At 51.2% G+C, this 23,990-nt stretch overlaps 2 protein-coding genes across 5 annotated transcripts in view; one reads left to right on the forward strand and one right to left on the reverse strand.

Moving 5' to 3' along the window:
• Positions 1–106: 106 nt before the first annotated feature.
• RNF214 (ring finger protein 214) lies at positions 107–18,807 on the reverse strand. Of its 3 annotated transcripts, none has more exons than XM_083480985.1 (16): positions 18,617–18,751; positions 16,236–16,380; positions 14,004–14,538; positions 12,328–12,387; positions 9,456–9,596; positions 7,774–7,913; positions 7,002–7,070; positions 5,634–5,730; positions 5,242–5,330; positions 4,532–4,622; positions 3,613–3,711; positions 2,973–3,355; positions 1,763–1,898; positions 1,539–1,646; positions 1,266–1,361; positions 107–372 (listed from the first exon to the last, which is right to left on the reverse strand). In XM_083480985.1, exons 2-16 carry the CDS (start codon positions 16,370–16,372, stop codon positions 307–309), a joined length of 2,247 nt encoding a protein of 748 aa, XP_083337111.1. In that variant the 5' UTR covers positions 16,373–16,380; positions 18,617–18,751; the 3' UTR covers positions 107–306. The 3 variants fall into 3 exon arrangements, with proteins under 3 accessions (XP_083337111.1, XP_083337112.1, XP_083337113.1); XM_083480986.1 differs by lacking the exon at positions 18,617–18,751 and adding an exon at positions 17,886–18,048; XM_083480987.1 differs by lacking the exon at positions 1,266–1,361 and having other exon boundaries at positions 18,617–18,807.
• The window catches only part of PCSK7 (proprotein convertase subtilisin/kexin type 7), a 33,126-nt gene continuing 27,250 nt past the window's right edge, over positions 18,115–23,990 (forward strand). The window contains exons 1-2 of one of the 2 annotated variants that reach the window (XM_083480977.1): positions 18,115–18,370; positions 21,415–21,927. In XM_083480977.1, the coding sequence (XP_083337103.1) occupies positions 21,427–21,927 (501 nt within the window). In that variant the 5' untranslated portion in view covers positions 18,115–18,370; positions 21,415–21,426. Of the gene's footprint in view, positions 18,371–18,829; positions 19,012–21,414; positions 21,928–23,990 lie in introns of those variants that run through there. The other variant, XM_083480976.1, reaches the window with a different exon arrangement.

Consider the following 23,990-nt stretch of genomic DNA (forward strand, 5'->3'; position numbering starts at 1 on the left):
ATTTCTGGTGTGGCAGAGAGGCAGCAAAGGAAGACAGGAGGTGGGGAAAGGGCAGGAAGCCGCAGTGGAGGGGGCCCAGACAGCAGCGACAGCACCGCACACACACTGCATAATATACACACTTTATTATGAACTGGTATGTATACAGACTTTCTATACACACATTCCCTATAGAATAAAAATGTACATGTGTATACATGGCCATATAAATATAGAGCTGTAGAAATTCTGGGGGTGCCTGGCGTCTTGCTGGAGCTCTCGTCCCACCCAGGCTGAGTACCGCTGTTGTCCTCTTTGCACCGGTGGTCATTTCGGACTGGGACAGAAGGGGCAAGCGTCATTGGTGTTGGTCTGAGCCCAGAACTTGATGCACTGGAGGAAGAGGACAAAGCCTGCCGTTTCACAACCGCCTCAGACTGGGGCAAGGGGCGGGGACTAGAAGCAGCGTTTGCACAGGGGGCAAAACCGAATAGTGTCTTTTCCCACCTCCAGCAGCAGCTATAGAAAATGCCAGCTTATGCTACCACCTACTAATCCAGACCCAGTTGGATCCTCAGTGTTTACTCCTCCACTGCCAACCAGTTTAAGGATCCTGTGTCCTTGAAACCAGCGCTTCTTGAGAGCTGGAAGGCGGAACAGACTCTGATCTTGACCTTCCCTACCCCACCTACTAAGACCCTAGGAAGCTGCTTCCCCTAGGAGGGAGAGGGCCGTCACTCCATTTGGCTTATGGTGGGGAAACTCCTGAGTAACAGCAGAAGCAGCAGCTCTTTATAGCAACTAGAGCAGGGGTCCCCAAACTAAGGCCCGCAGGCCAGATAAGACCCAAGGGACTCGTTTATCTGGCCCACGGCGACCCCCACAGCCGCCACCCGCTCTTACTGGTGCTGCGCTGCGCGGCTGCCTGCTTCAGGGTTGGAGGAGCACCGGAAATAGCTTGTGCACATGGGCAAGCATTATTTGCACATGCACAAGTGTTATTTCCGGTGCTCCTCCGACCCGGAGGTGTGCCGGAAATAACACTTGTGTGCAAGCGTATGGGCACGCACTCCCCTGCCCTGCCACGTGATTGGTGCTGGAGACACTGGCCCAAGGCCTGGTAAATTTGCTGATCTCTAGATTAGAGCTAGAATGTGTGATGGCCTTACAATTTGCTCCGCCACAGCCAGGTGACGGAACCCCATGGTTGAGTCCTTCCCTGGAAGGATGCCACGCTGGGCGTGCCCCACAGGCTGCCTGTCTCTAGGGCACTTCTGAGCACCCACCTCCTTGTGCAGCACATGGGAACAAGCCATGGGGTGGAGCTCGCTAGGCTGGACCAGTTTCTGGCACATCAGACACAGTTTGCAGGCCGCAGGAACCTGGCGGGCACAGAGAAAAGGGAGAGTGGCAACGAGGCTGTGGGGTGGTAAGTTAACGGGGGTGGCTTTGACCACCGGGCAGGGAGGGCTTCCTCTATAACCTCCCTCTTGCCCTGCACCCTTTTCCCAGGCCCAGTTCAGAAAGGCCAGGGAGGTGAGGAGATGTCGATGTCTTACCTGGGGCGGTGTCCCACTGTAGGAGACCTGAGCCGAGGGCAAGAACATGGGGTTGCTCATCTGCGGCAGAGGAGCAGGGAACATCGGGGAATGGATCCGGCCAAGAGGCTACAGTAGCAGAGAAAGCCGGGAAGGGTGGTGGCGGTTTACCATCATGCGACCCCTTGGCCCAAGCCATTCTCCCCACCTCAAGGGTCCCAGCCTCTTCTTTCCACCTTGTTTACCTGGGTCCCGACAGCTGCCACCCGCTCCTGCTCAAGCAGCTTGGCGGCCACCAGCTGGTTCAATTCCTCCATGGTCAGCCCAGCCAGAGTCCTTCGTGCGGCTTTGATCTGCTGCAGGATGTTGGTCAGCTGAGCCCTGGGGGGGAGAGGGAGAGAGAGCATGCACTGGGTCAGTTGTTACAATGGGGGAGTGGATGCTGCCCGCCAGAGGTGGGGTTATCAATAGGTTCTCTCATACAATCTGATGGGAGGGATGGGATCCCCTAAAGCAAGCCTGATCTTGGGGAGCAGCCCCTCTACCCCAAGTTCAGGCACCAAACCACAGCCTCAAATCAAGCAGCAGCAGCAGCAGCAATCCAACGACCCCTTTTTCGCAGAACAACTGGAACAGAGCACAGAAAAGTCTGCTCCCTGCAATTCCCCTTGCAGCTGAGGGTTTGGGGTCGACTGTGGCCTCTTGCCCCACATGCTCTTTATATGAAGGCTAAGAAACCACCCAGAACAACCCTTCGGCTCCCCCAGGCAGCCCCTCTTCCAGGGGTCAGGCAGTCTAAGCTGGCAGCAGAGCTGCTCCAGAATGAATCTCTCTCACCACTGGATAGCTCAGATAGTTAAGAGAATCGTGCTGATAATAAAATTCTAATTCATGGTATTATTACAGTCACAGACCAGTTCTGGGTCACTTACAATACCAGGAAAATCATAAAACACAACAGGAATACATTGAATTGCAATTGGGTATAACAGAGACAATTCAGATATAGCAGCAGTTAAAAATATATATTAAATTTTGATCACTAAAATATAACCTAAAATTATCATTTAAAGCCTTAATCATTTTGGTAGTACAGCTTGTTCCCTAAGTTTTATGGCAGTCGCACAGGTGATAATACCACGGTCGCAGGTTCAATCCCCATATGGGACAGTTGCAGATTTCTGCATCACGGGGAGTTGGCACAGGTGATCCCCAGGCTCCCTTTCCAACTCTACAATGCCCCTACCCTACCCTCACTCCCCCAGGCTACTGCTTGCAAGCTCAGCTCTGCAGCACCCTCCCAGGCTGCCATTGCCACCTGCCCCAGGGTCGCGAAAAGAACCCTCTGCGTTTCGCAGCTCCCTAGACAAGCGCTGCAGGCGAGCCAAGCAAGGTGAATGCCCAGCAGTTCCTGTTTCTCAAGACAGCTCTGACGGACCAAGGAGCTCAACTCACTTGTTACACTGGGGAAATCGTGTCAGCAGTTTTTCCAGGAACTTCTCGAGCTTGTCCACGGGGGGCGGAGGGGGTCTCTGGAATTCTGGCGCCGCTTTGACTCCGCCCAGACCCGGCGGCGGAGGGAGTGAGGCGGCGGTGGCAGGCGTCACGCGAGGGCCCGCCAGGGAGCTGAGGACGGGGCTGTTCCTGCCCTGGGAAGCCGTGGGCAGAGGGGGCGAGGGCTGGCTGGGCCTGGAGATGGTTGGGTTGAGGAGCGGGAAGGAGAGCACCCGGGGGTCAGCGCTGGGCATGACCATGGGCATAGGGACTGTCCCAATGGGGAAGGGCAACCGCGGGGCAAGGGAGGAGTTGGGCTGGAAGGCTGGTAGGAGGAAGTCTGTCTGAGAGGAAGAAAAAGAAAGCGGGAGGGTGCCCGTTAGCTCAGAGTGACCACTTGCCAGCCCCTCTTTTGAAGAAGGTTTTCCTCCCCAGGTCACAGGGACTCCCCAGCACAGCTTAGGCACTGCAGCTGAGCCAGGCAGAATGAAGAGCTGATTTGCAACATCATTCCCTTCCCGTCTTCAGGTTCAGTTGTGCATGTCCGCCCCCACCGGCAGCAATACTGCGCCTGGACTTGGAGGGGAGGGGAAGTGCTCACCTCCAGGGGTGGTGGGGGCAGGGGAGGCGTGGGGATCTGTGGGAGGCTGCTCAGCTTGGCCCCGTTCCGCACCAGCTGGATGTGATCGTTGTACTGGTCCTAAGAGGTGAAATGCACATATTCAAAACAAAATTTAAAAAGAAGTGTCAGAGTTGTTATTATCATAATTAATTCGCCTTCTAAACCACCGTCTCAAGGTGAACTATAGCCCTCTCTAGGGAAGCTTTTTATGTTTGATGTTTTATCACTTTTTAATTATTATTATTAATATTCTGTTGGGAGCCACCCAGAGCGGCTGGGAAAACCCAGCCAGATAGGCAGGGCATAAATAATAAAATTATTATTATTATTATTTCATTTAAAACAGCTATAACAGAAACAGAACAAATACAATTAAATGATATTAAAACCCTAAGAGGGGGGCATGAAAAGGCAGAGCCTGAAAATTATCAGGGAATAGAAACAAAAAACAAAAGTTGTCAAGAATAAAAGATTTGAATTACTGTAACCTCACTTATTGTTATTTGGGATAATTTTGTTTTATCTATATGCAGGAGTTGTTAAAGGGACAGCTGAAGGACAAGGAATTTGCTAAGAAAAGAGATAAAGCTGTAAAAATAAGCAGCATGTTAAAGGGGATAAATTGGAATATACCTGAGAGAGTGGGAAAACAGGGTTTTTTTGGGGGGGGGAAACTGTATTAAATTAATTTTAATTCAGTGTTGATGTGTTATAAATTTGAAAATAAATAAAAACTAATTGGCAAAAAAAACCCCTAGAGACCCATTTATCCAACTGGGAAAGTCTGTTGGAACAAAAAACGTCTTCAGCTGTTTCTGGAAAGTGCAGATAATGGGATCCTGCTGTATCTCAAAGACTCCCTTCCGGAATCCGAGAAGAGGGAGCCTTTTGCACTTACACGGACGCTCTCCTTGGTCATTCGTATCCTGTTCAGCCTCGTCTCCCACTCCTGCTTTGGCCGGATGGTCTCCAGCGTTGGGGGGGCTGACCTGCCCAGACAGAACAGCAACAAAAGAGCTTCAGCAAGGAAGAGACCTGGCCGAAGGGAGGAGAAGCACACACAGCTCCCTCTCTGCCCCCCTCCACTGAGCCTCTGAGCCAGGGAAGCCTCTTCTAACCCCGAGATTCTGTGTGAGGTGCTGCATACATTCAGGTCACAGACGGGCATGTGTGATGTCACAGGACAGGTAGCAGCCTCCAGCACTGCAGAGGTACAAGCTGGCTCCTACTCGAAGGGAAAGAACTATGGAGGAAAACTCCTCAACACCTGAGCTGCTCCCACTCCCAGGACCAGTGCCAAGTGCCCACCGACAGAGAACCTGCAGTGAGGTTTCCTGAAAAGGATTCCAGGGCAGAGGCAGGTGTTGTCCTCACCAGAGGAGCAGCCCCTGGGCGGCACCTTGTGGTTTTTCATAGGGAAGAGTAACAAAGGAGAGCTGGAGACCCTCCTCTCTTGGGTCCTGCTAGAAAAAGATGGTGAGGTACCAGTGGAGGATGCAGAATGGAGAGTGCAAGCATCTCAATTTCCTCACCCCACCAGGTCAACCTACGAACCTCCACTGTGTTGCTTCTCTCTCTCCCTCTGCTAAGTCCCGACCATGTACTCACTTGAGGTAGGTGAGGTGGAGCTCAGCTTCTTTTTCTGCCTCTTCCAGCTTCAGCACCAGCAGCTCCTTTCGGCTCTCCAGGGACAGGATCTATGCAAGAACAGAGGGTCAGGCCTGCTCGTGCTGAGCTCACTAGGCTCAGAGAGGAGAAGCACTCAGCCACTTGGACCACGGCTCTCTGGGACTCCCCAACCACAGGGCAGCAGCCCTGGAAGAAGCCCCTTCTCAGGCAGAAGCTGCTGCTCAGTGAATTCAAGGCACAGCGTGCAGAACCAAGCAACAGTGCTGCTCAGCTCTCCTTCAGGCCTTGTGGCTCACATGGAATATGCTGTTTTCATTGCAGGCTGCCAGAGGGTGCTCAGCCTCACAGAGGGCTGCAGGGCGCCTGCCTACCTCTGCTTTCCAAGCCCGCTCCGTGTCCTCCAGAATCGACCGGCTGAACTCATCCTGCTGGTTCTTCAGCTTGTCCAGCTCCATCTCCCACACCTCCCTGGGGAGCAAAGAAAGAGCTCCGATTTAGGGTCCAGGAAGTGGAACTGCTCACAAAAGGCTGCCCCCTTACTCCAGGATATTCCTGTTTCACTAAACAGAACCCTTATTGGTGAGCCTCCGATCTGGCTGTGCACACATCCCAGCGGACAACGCAGATTCGTTAACCCTCCTCGCATCATCTTTTGGATATCCATTTGTAGCCAGAAACAAGGGTCGCCCCCCTCAACCCTTGCAAACCATGCTTGGGGGCAGAAACTATAACCCAGGTTGACAACAATTCCATATTGTCTGAACATGGAGTACATGAGAAGCTAAGAGCCTGGCTCCACAATTCACGATGAGGTGGGAGGTTCGCAGGCTATGAAGGACTTGCTCACAATTTTATTGGCAGCTGCACAAATTATTATTGCTAGGAAGTGGAAGGGGCAAGCAGAATATAAAAGAGGTGTGGGATACAGCTATTAATGATAAATTAACATGTGCCATTAAGGTAAGATGGAGAATATGCAGGAGAAATGATTTTGAGGAAATGATTTTGAGGGTGTTTGTAGAATTTGTATGGAAAGGGGTTGAACCATCGCAAGAGTTGTTGAAATTTTGGGACGTTGGATAGTTACAATGGAATGGTCTCGGTGGTGGGCTGCACATTTTTATTCTTATTTATTTATGATTATTACTGTTTTATCGTGTTGTTAATATTCTGTTGGGAGCTGTCCAGAGTGGCTGGGGATACCCAGGCAGATAGGCGTGATGTAAATAATAAATAAATAAATAAATTAAATAAATAAATATTATTATATGACTACTACTACTTTGTAAAAAAAAAATTTTTAAGGAGCCTGGCTCCTGGATCAGACTAAAAAGGGGGTGTATGTAGTCTAACATCCTGTTCTTAAACCTCTTTTAAAGCCATCTGACTTAGTGGCCATCTTGCAAGAGCTACTTCCATTGTTTTAATTATGTGCTGGGCAAAGGATCTCCCAGCATTCCGCTTTATTAGATGGCTCCTCCGACTTGTGGCATTCTGTGAGAGGGACAAACCGTTTCTCCCCATCCCTTTTCTCCACACCCGTGTATCATTTTACGCAATAGTTTGATGCCGACATCAAACTGGCACAAGAGAGGGGAATTGAAAAGTCCTGCCCACAAGTGGGGACAGAAGCTCTCATGGGAACCACAGTCTCCTAGTAAGACTACCAAGAGAGAGAGAGAGATGTGAAGGAGGGCAAAGCACATCAAAAACATTCTTAAGCAAAGGAAGAGGCCTACTTCTCCTCAGACTGCTCAGCAATGAGGGAAACGATCTTGTTCTCCTTCTCCTCTTGCTCTTTCAGCAGCCTGTACGGAAAGAGAAATGGGACATGCCGAGTTAATTCCTTGCACCGGGAAGGGATGGGGACCTCTGGATGTGGCTGGACTGCAACTCCCATCGCCCCTGAGCATTGGCCATCTGGGCTGGAGCAGATGGAAGGTGAAGTCTGACAGGGTCTCCACGCCTGGACCATAGGGAGCCTGCATTTACATCCACAGAGACCAAGGCTGGGTGGAGGAACCAAGTCAAGACTCAGCCACACTCACATCCAGCAAGGCGATCTCTATTATCATTGTTGTCGTTGTTGCTATTATTTCCACGTTCATCCCAAAACGTTCTACCAAAAATAATAAAAGCAGCTAAAAACATTTAGGAAAACAACAAAAGCTGATTTTCGAAAACGATACAAGATGGCAGAGACTTCCGTAGCCAGGCTGGGAAAGCTTGAGAGAACAGAAACGTCACTTTGCAACTGTGCTTCCAGTTCTAACTAGAGAACAGTTGGGCCAATGGGATCTCCCGGAAACAATGACTGAGCCCCAAGCAGCCTGCAGGGTGCGTGGGGTCAGCTGAAGTTGCTGAGCAAAAGCAGACTTGGTGAGAAGATGCAGATCAAAAGGACCCTTCCCCACAAACCTGGCCAACCTGACATAGACTTCCTCCTGTTTTGGATTCCGAGCCAACCTTCAGAGCGGGCTAAGCATTGCTGTCTTTAACTCTCAGAAATACCTCCTGCCTTTCTCATAGAGCTTCTCAATTTCTGCCTTCAGATCCTGCTCCTTCTGCAAATACTCCTTTTTTTCCTTCTCCATCTTCTTCTTGGTCTCTTCCCGCTTAACAGTCACATCCTGAATGGCCTTCAGGATCTCCTAGAGGAGTGGGGAGAATACACCAGGTATTTATATTGGGCTTCCAGAGCTCAAGAGTATTCATATATATATATATATATATATATATATATATATATATATATACACACACACACACACACACATATATATACATATATATACACACATACATACATACATATACACACACACACAAATATATATAATATTACATATATCCTACACCTTCAGCATCACTGTGTTACCAGGGTGGCTAACAAATTCAGATAAAATAAAAACGTAGTGTTGAAAATATTCAAAATAAAACACATAAACCCAGCTACAGCAGCAGCAATCCAATGAAAAGGAAATGCAAAACTGCTACAAGTTCTTTAAAGACTCCTGTGAGTATCACTGTCTTCATATTCCAGAAGAGGCTGGGCAGTGTTTTGCCTAGGACCACCTAGCAAGTTCATAATCAAGATCTGAACTCGTGACATCCTGAATTACAGCACACTCTCTTAGCTGGTGTGCTGCACCACGGCACCACCCAGAATGTTCAAAAATTATCTTTACAAATCTAGGAACGTAGAAAGTTGCTTTATCCCAAGAAAAACCATTGCTCCATCTATCCCAGTATCGTTGATGCTGATTGCTGTAGTGGTTCCCCAGAATTTCAGATGCCCTTCTAAAGACAATCTACTCTGCATGCGAAATACACGTTTTGAAGTTAGGAAAGCTGCAGAGTGCTATCCAAGGTACAAGAAAGTTTTGGACCAGAAAATATTGGGGTCGGATTCATAGCAACTTCCAGCACATTCCTACAGTTTCACCCCCTGCTTCTGTTCACATGGTTGGCATGGTCAACCACAAGAGGCCTAATCAATATATTTTCCTAAAGCCAATTGCTCCCCTCATGGCTTGGCTTGAGTCTCTAAGAACACACAGAGACACCCTTGGCTGTTTCTTCCAATTGATCAACAGTGTCTAGAGTGGGAAGGAACAGAGAGCTCTCCAAAACAGTCCACTCACTGCGGGAGAATTCACATCCCATTGCACAAGTGGACCTTTGCCCTGCTCACCCAACCATGGTTTTATCACTTGTCATTTGCTGCCGGGGCTCCTTCGGGAGGAAGGGTGGGACTGAAATTTAATAAGCAAACTCCACCGAGGTTTTCTTTCCACTCCATTTTGAACCCACCAAGCTAAGCAAGTCCGCTACCTATAACTCTCCCATGCAAGGGCATATCCTCATACTTCCCACTGTTACCACCACTCGCATAGCAGGAAGTGCCCCTACTGCACACAGAAGGCTCAGTCTTTGCTACCTCCTCTGTGACGGCAGAGGCAGCAGTAGCTGCCGCCAGAAGCTAGAGGCAGGACTTTGCTCTGCCTGAGTTGAAGGAGAGCCACTGTCAGTCAGAGCAGGAAGGCCTACTGGGCCAAGGGGGATCAACAGCCTGACCTGGTACAAGGCGGCAGCTTCCTGCCTTCTGTGGTTCTGCCCAGCACTTGAGACAGGCAGCCTCCCCTTGGCTTAGTTGCCATGGAAAAAGGGAAGGAAGAAGCTGCTCTGGTTACCTGGTGGTTCTTCATTTCTTCCTCCCTTCGCTGCTGGAGTTGCTTCAGCTGCACTTGGAGCTGATTCTCCACCTGCCTCTGTTTATCTAGCACCTCCTGGTAACGCTCCTTCAGCAAAGCCCTCTCGGACATCATTTTATCCTGCCAGGGTGCAAAGAAGAAGGAAGTGAAAAGAGGGACCCCTTTCTCCATCTTCACAATTACACCACCCATTGGAGTAGCTCGTTCTCCCTGCACCCTAGACAGATAATGAAGAGGTGGTAACCTGGAAAGGGGGGGAGAAGTGAGGGAAGGAGTCTGTCCTGTTCTGAACCAGCAAGATTTCCATTTCCATGATTAACACAACGCCAGGCCAACTTCCGCCAGGCCAAACATCATCTTCTTTGGTGATTACTCATAGCCGAGGAAGACTGTCTTCCATGAAATGGTCGTGAGTCCGTAAGTGACTGTGGAGGCCAATTCTGGATCCACACGTCTTTCCACAGTGGGGACATAGGTTTCTAGGCAGGAGTTGATCATGGTGGGGGTTTGCCAAGCGTGCCTTCCTCTTAGCATGTTTCTCCCTTTCGTCCTGTGTTTGAGTGTCTTCAAAGTCCATAACACCTTTGGAAAAGGCTGTTCTCCCATTGGGGCGCTCACAGGCCAGTGTTTCCCAGTTGTTGGTGTTTATACTACATTTTTTAAAAGATTTGCCTTAAGAGAGTCTTTAAACTTCATTTGTTGACCACCAGCATTATACTTTCCATTTTTAAGTTCAGAATAGAGTAGTTGCTTTGGAAGCTGATAATCAGGCATCTGAACAACATGACCAGTCCAACGAAGTTGATGTTGAAGAATCGTTGCTTCAACATGTGATCTTTGCTTCTTCCAGTACATTGGCATTAGTTTGTCTGTCTTCCCAAGTGATGTGTAATTTTTTTTGAAGACACTGTTGATGGAATCTTTTGAGGAGTTGGAGATGGTGTTTATAAGTGATCCATGTTTCACAAGCATACAGTAAGGTTGGTGGTACAATAGCTCTGGAAACAAGCATTTTGGTTTCCCTGCAAATGTCCCAGTCCTCAAACACTCCACTCTTCAATTGGAAGAAAGCTGCAGTCGCAGAGGACCTCAGCAGCTAAGGGGAAGTTGCGGTTAAGCAGATGCTGGTAATGTTCTTTCTAGTGCAGTGCAATAGCTTCTTTATCTTTTAGAAGTGTGGCACCATCTGTTGAGCATAGGGGGCATATGCCATTATTTATTGGCCAATAGATGGTCTTTGTGGCTTTAAGGAAACTCTGTGCATCTGAGTATCGGCTAAGTGCTGGATCTCTTGAGCTTTTTTATCCACCAAGTATTCTTTAGTTCTCTGGTTCTTCTTTTAAGCTCAGCCTTGGCGTTGGCATAGTTTTTTTTCTTAGTGGCGCAGTTTCTAGCTTGCCAACATGAGGTCACCATGCCTCAGTTGGGCACAGATTCAAGGAAAACATCTAGAGCAAACATGCCACTTGTGTCTATGCTTCCAAATTACCCAAGCCCAGAGCTGGGGCTGTCCTGATCTATCCTTGGGACTACTGGGCTAGAGGAGCAGCTCTTTTAGCAGGGCAGTCAGGGAAGCAACCTGAACTATGAAAGAGAGAAAACTCTCCAAGAGAAAGAACAGATCCCCATGCAAAAAATATCTGAACAAGGAGAGGTGACCCCCTTGTCCCTCAGCACCTGGTCATCTTCCCCCCTTGAAGTGCAGGGAATCCCAAAAAGGAGATTAATCCTTTTGTGTCTGACAGAGCTTTATTTCAAAGTAAATAGGTACATTAAGGCAAAGGGACCCCTGACTGTTAAGTCCAGTCGCCTAACAGCACAGTCCTTGAAAACGAAACTGAACTCCCACTAAGTTCAGTGGTGCTTAAAGGTAAAGGTACCCCTGACAATTAGGTCCAGTCACAGACGATTCTGGGGTTGCGCACTCATCTCACTCTATAGGCCGAGAGAGCTGGCATTTGTCCGCAGACAGCTTCCAAGTCATGTGGCCAGCATGACTAAGCCACTTCTGGCGAACCAGAGCAGAGCACAGAAACACCGTTTACCTTCCCGCCAGAGTGGTACCTATTTATCTACTTGCACTTTTTAACGCTTTCAAACAGCTAGGTTGGCAGGAACAGGGACCGAGCAACAGGCGCTCACCCCGTCGCAAGGATTCGAGCCACCAACCTTCTGATTGGCAAGCCCTAGGTTCTGTGGTTTAGACCACAGAGCCACCTGCATCCCAAAATAGGCACATACATAATTTTATTTGGATGCTGTCTTTCCGGTATTCAAACTGTGCTCAAGGCAGCTTACAACACAGACAAAAATTCACAAGTACAACGTAACAAAAGTAGCCGTATATAATAAATAAAACATAAAAAATACGCAACCAAATTAATGATTTCCATATAAATCACAAGAAAATCTATAATAAATAAATGAACTCTGCTAGATGAGGGCTGCATTTCTCTTTTTAGGCTAGCTTCAGCAGAGACATTCACAGACCCCCCACCCCCGCTATGCTCCATCCAGGCACACAGGAGTCATTATCAGTATTCAAGGACACATTCCAGCCAGGGAGAAAACACTTGTGGGTGGTGCAATTGGGGGAGGGTGTGTGGCTTGAGGAGCATTTCAAAGGTCAGTTAGAGAGTCCCAGAGGGCCACATAGGGCTCTGCCCTGCACTGGGCTCTCCTTACACAGCAGCGTCTGACCATCCACTATGAAGGCAGAAGACATCAGAGATTAAGGCAGGAGCGCCCCCCCCCCCCCCGTTCTGAACAGGAGGATCAGAGGCTGCTGTCCTGCACACTTTCTTATTGGAGGAAAGGGGGAGCTACTCATGCAGAAGACAGCACAGCTTACCAGGCTCTTTTCAATATCCTGATCAGTGTTCACTTCCAAGTCAGCTGTTCTGAAGTCGGTCTGCAAAGGGAGGAGAAAGTTCAGCCTGTCAAAAATGTCATGAGATGCATTTTGTGATTCTCTTTTGGATGTTACAGTGACAAGAAGCTCTGGTGAAGTCGCTTTGTGGGGCTGTTAGTCGACAGGGCCCAGGCCATGCCTCCCCTTTCGCTTGATTACCAAAGCTAATCTAAACAGAAAGGCTGGTTCAGAGGTTGGAGGGGTTATGCACAGGTTCAGATACGGGCTCAGCCACTAAGTGGGTCCTCTTTCTGCTTAACCCTGCTGCGAGGGCTAGAAACCTGCAAAGCCCCTTGCCTCCATTTGCAAGACTTACACTTTGCAAGACTACTTTGCTTTGGTAAGAGGCATTTCGGTCAGTGGTGTAGTTAAACACTTTGAAGTACAGGAGCAAAAGATGGTGGTCCCCATAACCTGAGCAAAGAGTCCAAAAACTGTCATTATAAGAACACAAGAAGAGCCCTAAAGCTGGGTCAGGCCAGTGGCCCATCCAGCCCCACATCCTGTTCTCTGAGCAGCCAACCAGATGCTCCATGGAAAGCCTGCAAGCAAGACCTGAGTGCAACAGCAGCAGCACTCCACCCACTTTTGATCCCCCAGCAACTGGCATTCAGAGGCATGCTGCCTACAGCAGTGGAGGCAGAACAGAGCCATCCTGGCTAATCCTCTTTTCAAGCCATCCAAGTTGATGGCCATCATCACATCTTGTGGGAGCAAATTCCAGTGTTTTAACTATGAACTATATCAGTGTCTCCCAAACTTGGGTCTCCAGCTGTTGTTGGACTACAACTCCCATCAGCCCTAGGTAGCAGGACCAGTGGTCAGGGATGATGGGAAATGTAGTCCCAAAACAGCTGGATGGCCAAATTTGAGAAACACTGCTACTTTCTGTCTGTCTTCAGTTTTCCATCATTCAGCTGCACTGGATACCCTCAGGGTTCTAGTAAGTCACTCTACCCCTTTTCTCGCATCATCATGTGTAATTTTATGCACCTCTATTATACTCTCCCCCCCTTCTCTCTCTGAGACACACACACACACACACACACACACACACACATAGATGAATGAATAAGCCCAAAATGTTTGGTTGCCATTTTCTAAGCACTCTCAGCTGTGTTGATCCAGATGTAACCCCCAAAACCAATGGGTGTACAGTGTAACATCCTATTAGGATCAGCTGACAAAGAAGGAATTTTTATAGAATTGCAAAGCTTATTAAGCTTGAACTAAAGCTCGTCAGCCAGCAGAAATGCAACCTTTAGCCTTTTAAATAGAATTGCCAAGAAGTATTGCCATTTAAACTGCCACCGTGAAGAACCCTACCATAGAAAATGAAAAAGTATACCTAGCTGCTTCTTGGTTATTTCCCCCAACTTCCACTATGGTAATCGATCAAAAACAATAAGAAAACCTGAAGGTATCCATATCATCTCATTCACTTGCCAAAGCAAGGAAGGCCTACCAATGACCTTGGTGTCCCCGCTGTGAAAAAAAAGTCCCATGCACCCTCCTCACTATGCCAATTTCAGTGAATGGTAAGGAAGACTCTCCATCAGACAGGAGTCTCCCCAAAGCACCCCACTTCCCACAGCCTCCCCAAATGAGTACTTGACCTGCACTGCAATGTTCTGGGAGGGCTTTTGGAATGCGCCTTCTTGGTCTTGGTCTTCCCCACTTGGAGATACCGCCAAGGGCGTGTCTTCCAGATCTGGGCACCCATTCTGCCGCCTGCCGTGCTGCAAGATCAAAGACCCCAGCTCATCCTTGGAGCAGTTCAGGACATCGCTGGTCTGGTCCATGGGGCAATCTGCCTGTGCAAGGGGTGAAGCCACTGGTAGACTTTCCCCAGACAGAGAAGGTCTCTTTTCTCCAATGGCATTGTCCAAGTCGGGCAAAGGGAGCTCCTCACTTGAGGGGCACGATGAGGGCATTGAGGCAGCCTCAGTAAGGGGGCCAGACAAAAGCTCTTCTGAGGTCTCTTGGTCCTGGGGAACTGGCAAGGGCGAGTCATTCTCCGGTTTCCCAGAATCCCTTTCTGCATCTTCCGAGTGATCGCCTTCCCAGCTCTCGCTATCTTTCGGATGGGTGTGATTGGTGGTGGCAGCCAGCGGCAGGCAATCGTCTTCGTGAATGGAAAGGTCACTTATGCTGTCCCAGAGAACAAAAAGAGAGAACAATCAATGGCCACTGCAAATTTCACCCAAGTATGCAACAAAGAGTGCTCAGTTACTCCACCTCACACACACAGGTACCAGGAAAGGGGAAGAACTTGCAAGCTACCTGCTCAGGTGCCCTTGACAAAGAGCCGAATGGCTCAGGACTTTTGTGGAGAAAGTCTTCAAAATGTGACAAAGGAATGCTCAGAAAGCAATTAATAAAAACCATACAAACAGATAAGAGTGGAAGTGTTTCGGAGAATATCTTAAAGGGGCACAACATTCAATTTAACCTACAAATAGGAGTTAACATATGAGAAGCAGATAAAACATCAAATAAAGGAAGATTTGAGAGGGAAATGGGTGGAATATCAGGATATGCAGCCGACCAAGGTTTGCTTAGAATGCTACGGAGAGATGGACTGGGAAGTCCTAGGGAAAGGGATGGATATGGTATGATACGGTATGTGTATAAAACTTGTTAAAAAATGCATCAAAAAAGAGAGATGCCTTCAAAAGCTAATACAGTACAGATGAAGCGGTAACGCCGGTGCCACAATTGAACTTTTAAAAAAATGTTTAAAAAAAGAAAGGAAAAAACACACCATACATGTCACTTATAGGTGACTCCATAATTGTTCACTCCTGACTTCACACCTTCAGTTAAATACTGACAACAACTTTTGAGTGTTCCAAGTGTTTCACATACATTATCTTAGCTGTGCATTTAAGCACTTGCCTGGTGGCTGCAAGAGACAATGAGTGCAGGAGGGGCTGAGAATTAACCATTAACATCACCTCTCTTGAGGTGATCAGTGATCTTGGAGAGATCTAAGGCATCATGCTTAAATGCCAGGTAGGGCTGGGGAAGACGCCTCCCTGACAGCACTGGAGAGCCACTGCCGGTCAGAGAACACGATACTAAGAAATAAACCAAAACCTTCTGCAACTTGGGAGGGTGTGGCTGGTTTGTCTATCTTGCACGGTGCTTTGGAGGCACATGGAAGCAAACACCAGAAATTATTGCTCCTTCTGAACCCTTCCCAGAACAGCATGGTACACAATTAATAGAAAGGACAGCCATCCGTTAGCTCGCTGTATACCCCAAATTCCTAGCAAAGGAGTTCCTGGAATCATAGAATCATAGAGTTGGAAGAGACCACAAGGGCCATCGAGTCCAACCCCCTGCCAAGCAGGAAACACCATCAGAGCACTCCTGACATAATAGAATCATAGAATCATAGAGTTGGAAGAGACCACATCTCGCTCTGCCATTGTAGCATGCACAGCCTCTTAACCAAATCCCTAGATCAGAGGCAGAAAGGAAAGAGAACAGGTGTGGAAAAGCCAAGCCACTGCCAGAACGAGACTGATCCCCCCTTAACAACAAAGAAGAATGCTCAGCACCAGATAGACAGCAAGAGAGGATCAAAGCCACTGAAAAGGGTCTCTGGCACTCCCTCAAATCAAACAGCTAGGCTGCAGCACCACTTCTCTCCAGACACAGCAGGTACCCAAATGAGAGGGAACTCATATCCTGCTTCCTTGAATACCACCACCTAGCAACCTCCTTGGAATAAGCTCCATTATTGGAGGAGTCATTTGGGCTCTGTTCTGAGGGCCATAGCTTTTCTTCCAGAGGATTCTGGTCTCCCACTTGCCAAGCAACATTTAGTGTGTCCAGCTTACCTGAGAGGCAAACTGGCAAATCCTTTGGGAAGCTCAGAGTCACATGGGGCAGGCTGGCTGGCAGGAACACTTTCGCTCTCCTCCACCTCTTCCTCCTCCTCCTCCTCTTCATCATCTTTGGTTTGCTCAGAGGCCATCGCTCTCTCTGCAAGCAAAGAATCCAACAGTCACAGCTGCACTTGGGACCTCGACTCACTCTGGGGTGGTTCTCCTATGGCCAGTTGGCAGCAGGTTCCTACTGCAGAGATACGGGGCCAGTGCGGGTGTTACAGAGTGGGGCTAGAGGCAGCAACAAGGGAAAGGCATCTACCACCACCACAAGGACAACCGACAAAACAGCACCCAACAACTTTGGGGTACAGCAGTGCAGGAGGCTGATCCTACTGCAGAACCTCTGGATTGCCCGAGAGATCCGGGTGTCAAACTCACAACACACATTACAGGATTTACAGGTGACTAGTTGCTTGTGTGAGAGCTGGACCATAAAGAAGGCTGAGCACCAAAGAATTGATGCTTTTGAATTATGGTGCTGGAGGAGACTCTTGAGAATCCCATGGACTGCAAGAAGATCAAACCTATTCATTCTGAAGGAAATCAACCCTGAGTGCTCACTGAAGGACAGATCCTGAAGCTGAGGCTCCAGTACTTTGGCCACCTCATGAGAAGAGAAGACTCCCTGGAAAAGACCCTGATGTTGGGAAAGATGGAGGGCACAAGGAGAAGGGGACAACGGAGGGTGAGATGGTTGGACAGTGTTCTCGAAGCTGCAAACATGAGTCTGACCAAACTGCAGGAGGCAGTGGAAGACAGGAGGGCCTGGCGTGCTCTGGTCCATGGGGTCACGAAGAGTCGGACACAACTAAACAACAACAGTTGCCTGTGTGGGCTCCCTGCTCCTAAACCAGGTTCCATCACACACAAAGAGAACAGTCCTGGACCTGTTCCTTGCATAGCAGAGGGATGTGCTTGCAAAACCCTTTCCTTGGCAACTGGGTGCAGGGACTTTGCTGCTGCTTCTGGCTCCATTTTTACCCAAACTGTCAGCCCAACAGCCACCAGTAAAGGCCACTTGGGCCTCCAAATCCCAAAGGGTCTGGGTGCATCTAACCGAGTGCAGGATTTGGCAAGCAGCGGTCCAGAGGATCAGGAGACATCCCCCAAGTGTAATCAGATTTAAGCCCCGAGGGGAGCACAGCGAGAGCTTCCTTTGCAGCCCAGGTTAAGAAGCCCAGCTTGAGGGGGAGAGGGGGGAACTGTATCAATTAATCCTGCTCTCCCCACGCAAGATGCGAATGCAAAATACGAGGGAGAGGAGGAAAGACAAAACCCGACTCCCTTTCAGAATATCACTTTCCTGGGGATGCGGGAGGGTAGGGGGAGACCTAAACCCACCCACCCCCAATAGGTGCCAACTCCCTGGGGCCCTGGATGCCCGAACACCCACAAAATTCCCAATGAAAGGGCCGGGCACTCGCACATTTCGGTGCCAGGGCCATGCACGCTGCATGGCACCCACGGCCCGGGCACCCACGACCCCGGGGCCAAGTTGGCTCTCCCGCACCCCCCCCCCCATTTGCAAAAATGCTCCATGTATGTGGGGAGTCGAGGCGGCCAGTTGCTGGGGTTGGGGGGACCTTTTCCGAGACTTGCCGTGCTCCGCGCTGCCTCCGGTGTCCGCCGCGACTCGGGCCTGGCCTGGGACGCTCAACTGGCTCGCTCGGGGGGAGCCGGATGCGGCGGCGGCCCGGGACGAAGCGCGGCCTGGTGGCGGCAGTGCTCTCCTTCCCTCCCTCCCTCCTTCCGCCCCGCCGAGGAAGCGCGACCAAGAAGGAGGCCCGGCCGGCGCCTCTGCGCACAGCTCCCCCTGCCGCCCCGGAGGGAAGGAGGGAGCCCCCGAACCACCCGGAGCGCTGCAAGGAGGTGGCGGTGGGCTAGGCAGGAAAAGGAGCCCCCCCCCGCGCCCGCAATGCACCCCCCCCACCCCCAGGGACAAGAGCACTCCTGCAGAGCCAGCCACCAAACACACCACCACCCAAAAATAACTTCACCTGGGGGGCACCTGCCCGCCACTATCGCATGCATTCCCCCATCCCCGCTGAGTCCCGGAACCTGCTTGCCCGGCGTTAGAAGCAAAGGTGAGGAAACCGAGCATGTGCAGAGCGCCGACTTCTCCCCGCTGCCGCCGCGCTCAGTAAAAGCAACCGGGGAGAGGGGGAGACGGGGACCCTCTCTCCGCACAGATCTTGCAGGTGGCCCTGGAGAAAAAGCGCCGCGCGGTACCCGGGAAGGGCCGCCGGAGACGCTGCCCGACGGCCGCGCTTCGTTCGATGCCATTTGGGGGCGTCCGCCTGACTCTTGCATCTCCAGCCACTCGCACTTACCGCGGCGCCAGCAAATTCCCTCTGCACCCTCCAGAAAGCGGCGGCACTCGGTGGGTGGCTGGGTCGCTGCCCGGGACGCGACCCCTATTTCGCGCGCCCTGGAGAGGCTTGGGGCGCAGCCCCTGCAGCCCACCGACCCGCCCTCCGGCTTCGGGGACGGGCGCAGCCAGGAGGGAGGGCCGACGGGGCGGGCTCCGGACGTGACGCGCCCGGCTGTGGCGCCGCCTTGGCCGCCCCCGCCGGATCCGACCTCGCTCGCTGCCGCTGCCTTTGCGCGGAAGCGGGCAAGTAGCAGCAGCAGCAGGAGGAGCCGGGCTGGCAGCTGCGTCCCGGGGAGCGAGGCCGCTGCCACCGCCTGCGCCGGGACCCATGCGCCCCGCTCCGCCTCTGCCGAGGTAGGTGCAGCAGCTGCTCGGGATCTCTCGGCGCGGCTTGCTTGTCTCCGCGCCCGGTGCTCGCCTGAGCCGATCCTGGCGGGCCCAGCACGATACCCGCGCCGCAGCTCCTGTCGGGGACCGTCCGACTCCCGGGCCGTCGGCTAGCAGCCCCGGGGAGAGACCGGGGTGCCGCCGATGTTGCTGGGTGGGCCACACCCCCAGCACTTGCCTTCCGGGGGGCGCTGCGCTTTGTGGCCGATGCTTGTAAGACTCCCTCCGCCCGCCACCTCGAGGGGGCCGGCTAAGTACGTAGTAGAAATAAGGCTGCATCCAGAAATTCCCGGCTTGACAGCCAGCCTTGCCCCCGCCACTACATACAAGATTCACCCCCGCTGCCTCCGCTGCCCTTCCCAAGTTTCCTCCTGCTCCTTTCCCGCTGGGACCGGCTGACCGGCTTCCCCATTGTTAGTGCCTGTTTGTGAAAGGAAGCCAACCCGGTGCCAAAGGAGCAGGCCCGCCCCAGGACTTCCTTATTGGGCTGCCACTTCCACCTTTGGTTTCTCTTTCAGGGCTGGCACAAGGGAGCTTTTCTTCTGCCAACCAGTCACTGGCAATCTTGGTGGGCAGGTGCAGCTCCAGGTGCCAAGGTCCAGGTGAGGGCAAAAGGTGGAGATGAAAATCACAACTTTCCAGGGTTTGGAGCTGCATCAAAATCCAGAAGTTGGCATCTGGTTTTGATGCCTTGAGTGTTTTGAATTAACTTTGGCTAGACTCTGGCCAGGACAAAACCTTTGGGTTAGTTGAGGTGACCAGTTTCTGGGTAAAGGTAAAGGGGCCCCTGGCCATTAGGTCCAGTCGTGGCCGACTCTAGGGTTGCAGTGCTCATCTCGCTTTATTGGCCGAGGGAGCCGGCGTACAGCTTCCAGGTCATGTGGCCAGCATGACTTAGCCGCTTCTGGCGAACCAGAGCAGCGCACGGAAACGCCTATTACCTTCCCTATTTATCTACTTGCACTTTGACGTGCTTTCAAACTGCTAGGTTGGCAGGAGCTGGGACTGAGCAACGGGAGCTCACCCTGTCACGGGGATTTGAACTGCCGACCTTCTGATCGGCAAGTCCTAGGCTCTGTGGTTTAACCCACAGCGCCACCCACCCCTCTCCAAATGGATAACGGACTCCTAGGAACCAAACACAACAGACTATGAGTTGCCATCTTCAGGCTGTAATAACGCAAATTAAAGTGCTTTGAACTTTGGAAACATTTGAACTTTGGTATAGACTTCTGACCTCATCTGAATGGATCGCCTTGGTAATGCTTGCAAGTTTCATACAAAGATAAGGTATATAAAATACAGCCTCTGTGGCCTTGTTTTGCTGCAAGAAGCCTTCAAATTAAGTGATAGAAATCCAAAAGGTATCTATTGGGAGCAGGGAACTCTCTTGGCAGCATCGCCTGTCTCTCATATTAGTCGAGTTAATAGTTGTTGCTCCAGTTAATCCTTTCTTCACAACAGCATGTAAGACGGCATCCCGAAAGTGGAGTCCACTTTCAAACCAGGACACACCTGCCAGATGAACCAGCAGCCATGACTTATTTTTCTTCTTGGATAAATAAAACCCAGCAGACTCATCATAGGTCTTTCTGGAGTAGTAGCAGCAGCAGCAGCCGCCTCCTGGGCATAACATCCACTCAGGCGCATTTTCTCCCAGGCTGTTGCCCATAAAGTAATACTATAAAGAGGAATTCTCCCTCACCTCCCTGCTGCTGTATTGGAGCAGGAAGGGGTTAAGAAACAGTATTGCAGAAGCTGAAGTCAGACAGTGTGTGTGAGAAAGAAGATCAGCTGATGAAACATTAACTTGCCTGACCTCCTTTGCAGCCCAGGAGTCAGAAATGCTCTCCTTTGGTAACCATTCTGCCGGCTCGGAAAGGTGAGATTCCCTAGCTTGCCTGCTGTCTCTGCCCCCATTCCCCCCCACTACTACAGTAATACCAAACAGGAAATCTATTTCAGTTTCACTTTCTACAGGGAGCGCGAAAGAGGGTGTTTCTGCTTTCTGCACTCACAGTACAGTGGTACCTCTGGTTAAGTACTTAATTTGTTCCAGAGGTCCGTTCTTAACCTGAAACTGTTCTTAACCTGAAGCACCACTTTAGTTAATGGGGCCTCCTGCTGCCGCCATGCCTCCAGAGCACGATTTCTGTTCTCATCCTGAAGCAAAGTTCTTAACCCAAGGTACTATTTCTGGGTTAGCGGAGTCTGTAACCTGAAGCGTATGTAACCTGAGGTACTACTGTAAATGGGTTTCAGGCAGGGGTTTGGGGCAAAGTGAGTCCCTCTATTCTCCCTGGGGCTGGTGGCAAGCCAGGCATAGGGGAAAGCAGGGGGGCTGTTCTGACCTTGCCCTTCCCCTTGCAGTTCGCCTGTCGGATGCCGCCCTGGAGGGGGACGGAGCCATCATGGAGAGCGATGATGGAGGCTGCCCTGCGAGTCCACATGTGCCTTTGGCTGATCCCGGCCTGGATCCCTTTGCTGCTGCCAAATGGATTTGCCTGTGGAGCAAAAGTGCCGCGTGGGGCCGAGCCCTGCCGGGCAGCCCAGTGCCGTGGGGAGCTGACGTGGGCGGTGCATTTGACGGTGCCAGAGGGGTCCCCTTCCTCTGAGGAGGAGCTGGACTGGCGGGCGGAAGAACTGGCCAAGGAGGCCGGCCTTGTGAACATTGGCCGGATCGGGGAGCTCAGAGGCCACTACCTCTTCGGCTACCAGCTGGCAAGCCCACCAGGCCTCAGCCTGGAGGCCATCCAACGGTCAGCGGAGGCGGTCTTTGCACAGCACGACAGCGTGAGGTGGCACGCCGAGCAGCGGTTTCTGAAACGCTCCAAGCGCAGCTTGCACTTTAACGACCCCAAGTTCCCGCAGCAGTGGCACTTGGTGAGTGGGTCCCCTGGCTTTGTGGGAGGGGCAAAAATACAGCTTCCGGGGGCAGGTCTAGCTGATGCCCAGGAACTCTGGCTGGGGCAGAGGAGGAGTCAGGTGCTGCTGCCCACTTTCAAGGGCACTTTCCCCTTTTCTTGCGAGGAATCCTATTCAGAATAAGGGAATTTCCCTTAAAAAAAGGGAAACGTTGACAGCTATGCTCCTTCCCCTGTAACCCTCTAGGCCAGTGGTCAGCAAACCTTTTCAGCAGGGGGCCAGTCCACTGTCGCTCAGACCTTGTGGGGGGCCAGACTATATATATATTTGGGGGGGGGGAATGAACAAATTCCTATGCCCCACAAATAACCCAGAGATGCATTTTAAATAAAAGCACACATTCTACTCATGTAAAAACATGCTGTCCACTGTTTGGCGATTGGGCCAGATCTGGCCCTCGGGCCTTAGTTTGCCTACCCATGCTCTAGGCCAGGCTTCCTCAACCTATGCCCTCCAGATGTTTTGAGACTACAATTCCCATCATCCCTGACCACTGGTCCTGCTAGCTAGGGATCATGGGAGTTGTAGGCCAAAAACATCTGGAGGGCGGAGGCTGAGGAAGCCTGCTCTAGGCAATGTCAGACTACAACTCCCATCAGCCCCTGGACAATGTACAAGGCTGATGGGAGTTGTGGTGCAGCAGCATCTGGAGGTCCCCCTCAGGTTCTCCACCCATCCCATTGCAGGGCAGCGGTGCCAGGGCCATGTGTGCTACATCGTCACAACCCCGGCGTGCTGATGTCACTTGAGCATGTGTCATGGCATGGTGATGTAGTGCATACGCGTTGGGGACATGGTGATGTAGCAAGCATGCACCCTGCGGCATGATTTTGCGGCTGCGCCACACTTTATGAGTGCCTGCCCCCGCCATTTTAAATGTTATGGGAGCCAGGGCACCCCCAGCTTGGGGGACTCGGCACCTGTGTTTCAGGGTACATATAATGAGCCCTGGTACTTGAGTGAAATCAGGAGGTGGCCTTTGAGCTATTTCCTTGCTGTCTGCTCACAGGAGTGGGCAGCAGACAATCATACAAAGTGAATTGTAATTAACTCCTTATTAGCAGAAACATGATTGGAACAGGAGTGTCAGGCCTAAGGAGCACAGCAACCCATCTCTGTAGGTCTTTCCCCCATGAAGCAGTTGCCAAGACTGAAGGTCCCTGCCTCTCCACAGCTGCCTGTCCCCTCCTCTCCAGGGTTCCCCCCCCCAAACAATCAGAGAGTGCACCTGTGTGCCTGCCTTTGCTCCTTCCGTTTCATGCCTCTTCTGGTCCTGGGAGTGTCGAGTGCCAGCTCGACATCCGAAGAAATCAGTCTCACACCAAGATAGGTTGAAGAAATATGGCTGCTCTGGCTCCTTAGAGCTACTGCAGCACAGCCTTTATTGTGTGAAGTCAGAAAGATACAAAATACAAGCAAAGCAATTTGTTCTCTCTCAGCAGATAAGGGCCATCGTCCTAGACCACGCGAGCATCAGGCCATGCTAGTTGACCAATCATTTGGGACAGCACGAGCTATTCACGCGCTGTTCATGCTCCAAGCAATGTCTTGTGCTGCAAAATCACTCTGCAATAATAAGAACTCTGCTCATGCTCTTATGTACAAGCAATCATTTTCCCACATGGGAGACCAGCAGGGAGGGGAGTTTGTTGCAACAGGAAGGGAGGAGACTTCTTCACCAGCCTGATTCATCTGTGCCTCTTGGCCTCCCTCATCCCACTCTCTCCTGCTTCTACTTCTGCCTCTGATTCCGGACTTCTCTCCGCCACAGACTCTCCCTGCTCACTAAGCCCTGTTACTCTTCCACTGCCAACACCTCCTCTTCCTCATCGTCATCCCACCACCATTCCCTGGACTCTGAGCCTTCTTCCCTTGGGGGTTCCCCAGCTGGTTCCTCCCACCGTTCCTCTGCATCCAACCACTCCACGACACCTGCAGCAAACCCAGGTTCTGCTCCTGTGTGTGCATGTTGGCTTGCCTCCTTGCTGTGCCCTCTGAATGTTTTGCCTCCCTTCTGTCTC

The sequence above is a fragment of the Podarcis liolepis genome (assembly GCF_965112155.1).
Source record: "Podarcis liolepis genome assembly, chromosome: 16".
Classification (NCBI taxonomy): domain Eukaryota; kingdom Metazoa; phylum Chordata; class Lepidosauria; order Squamata; family Lacertidae; genus Podarcis; species Podarcis liolepis.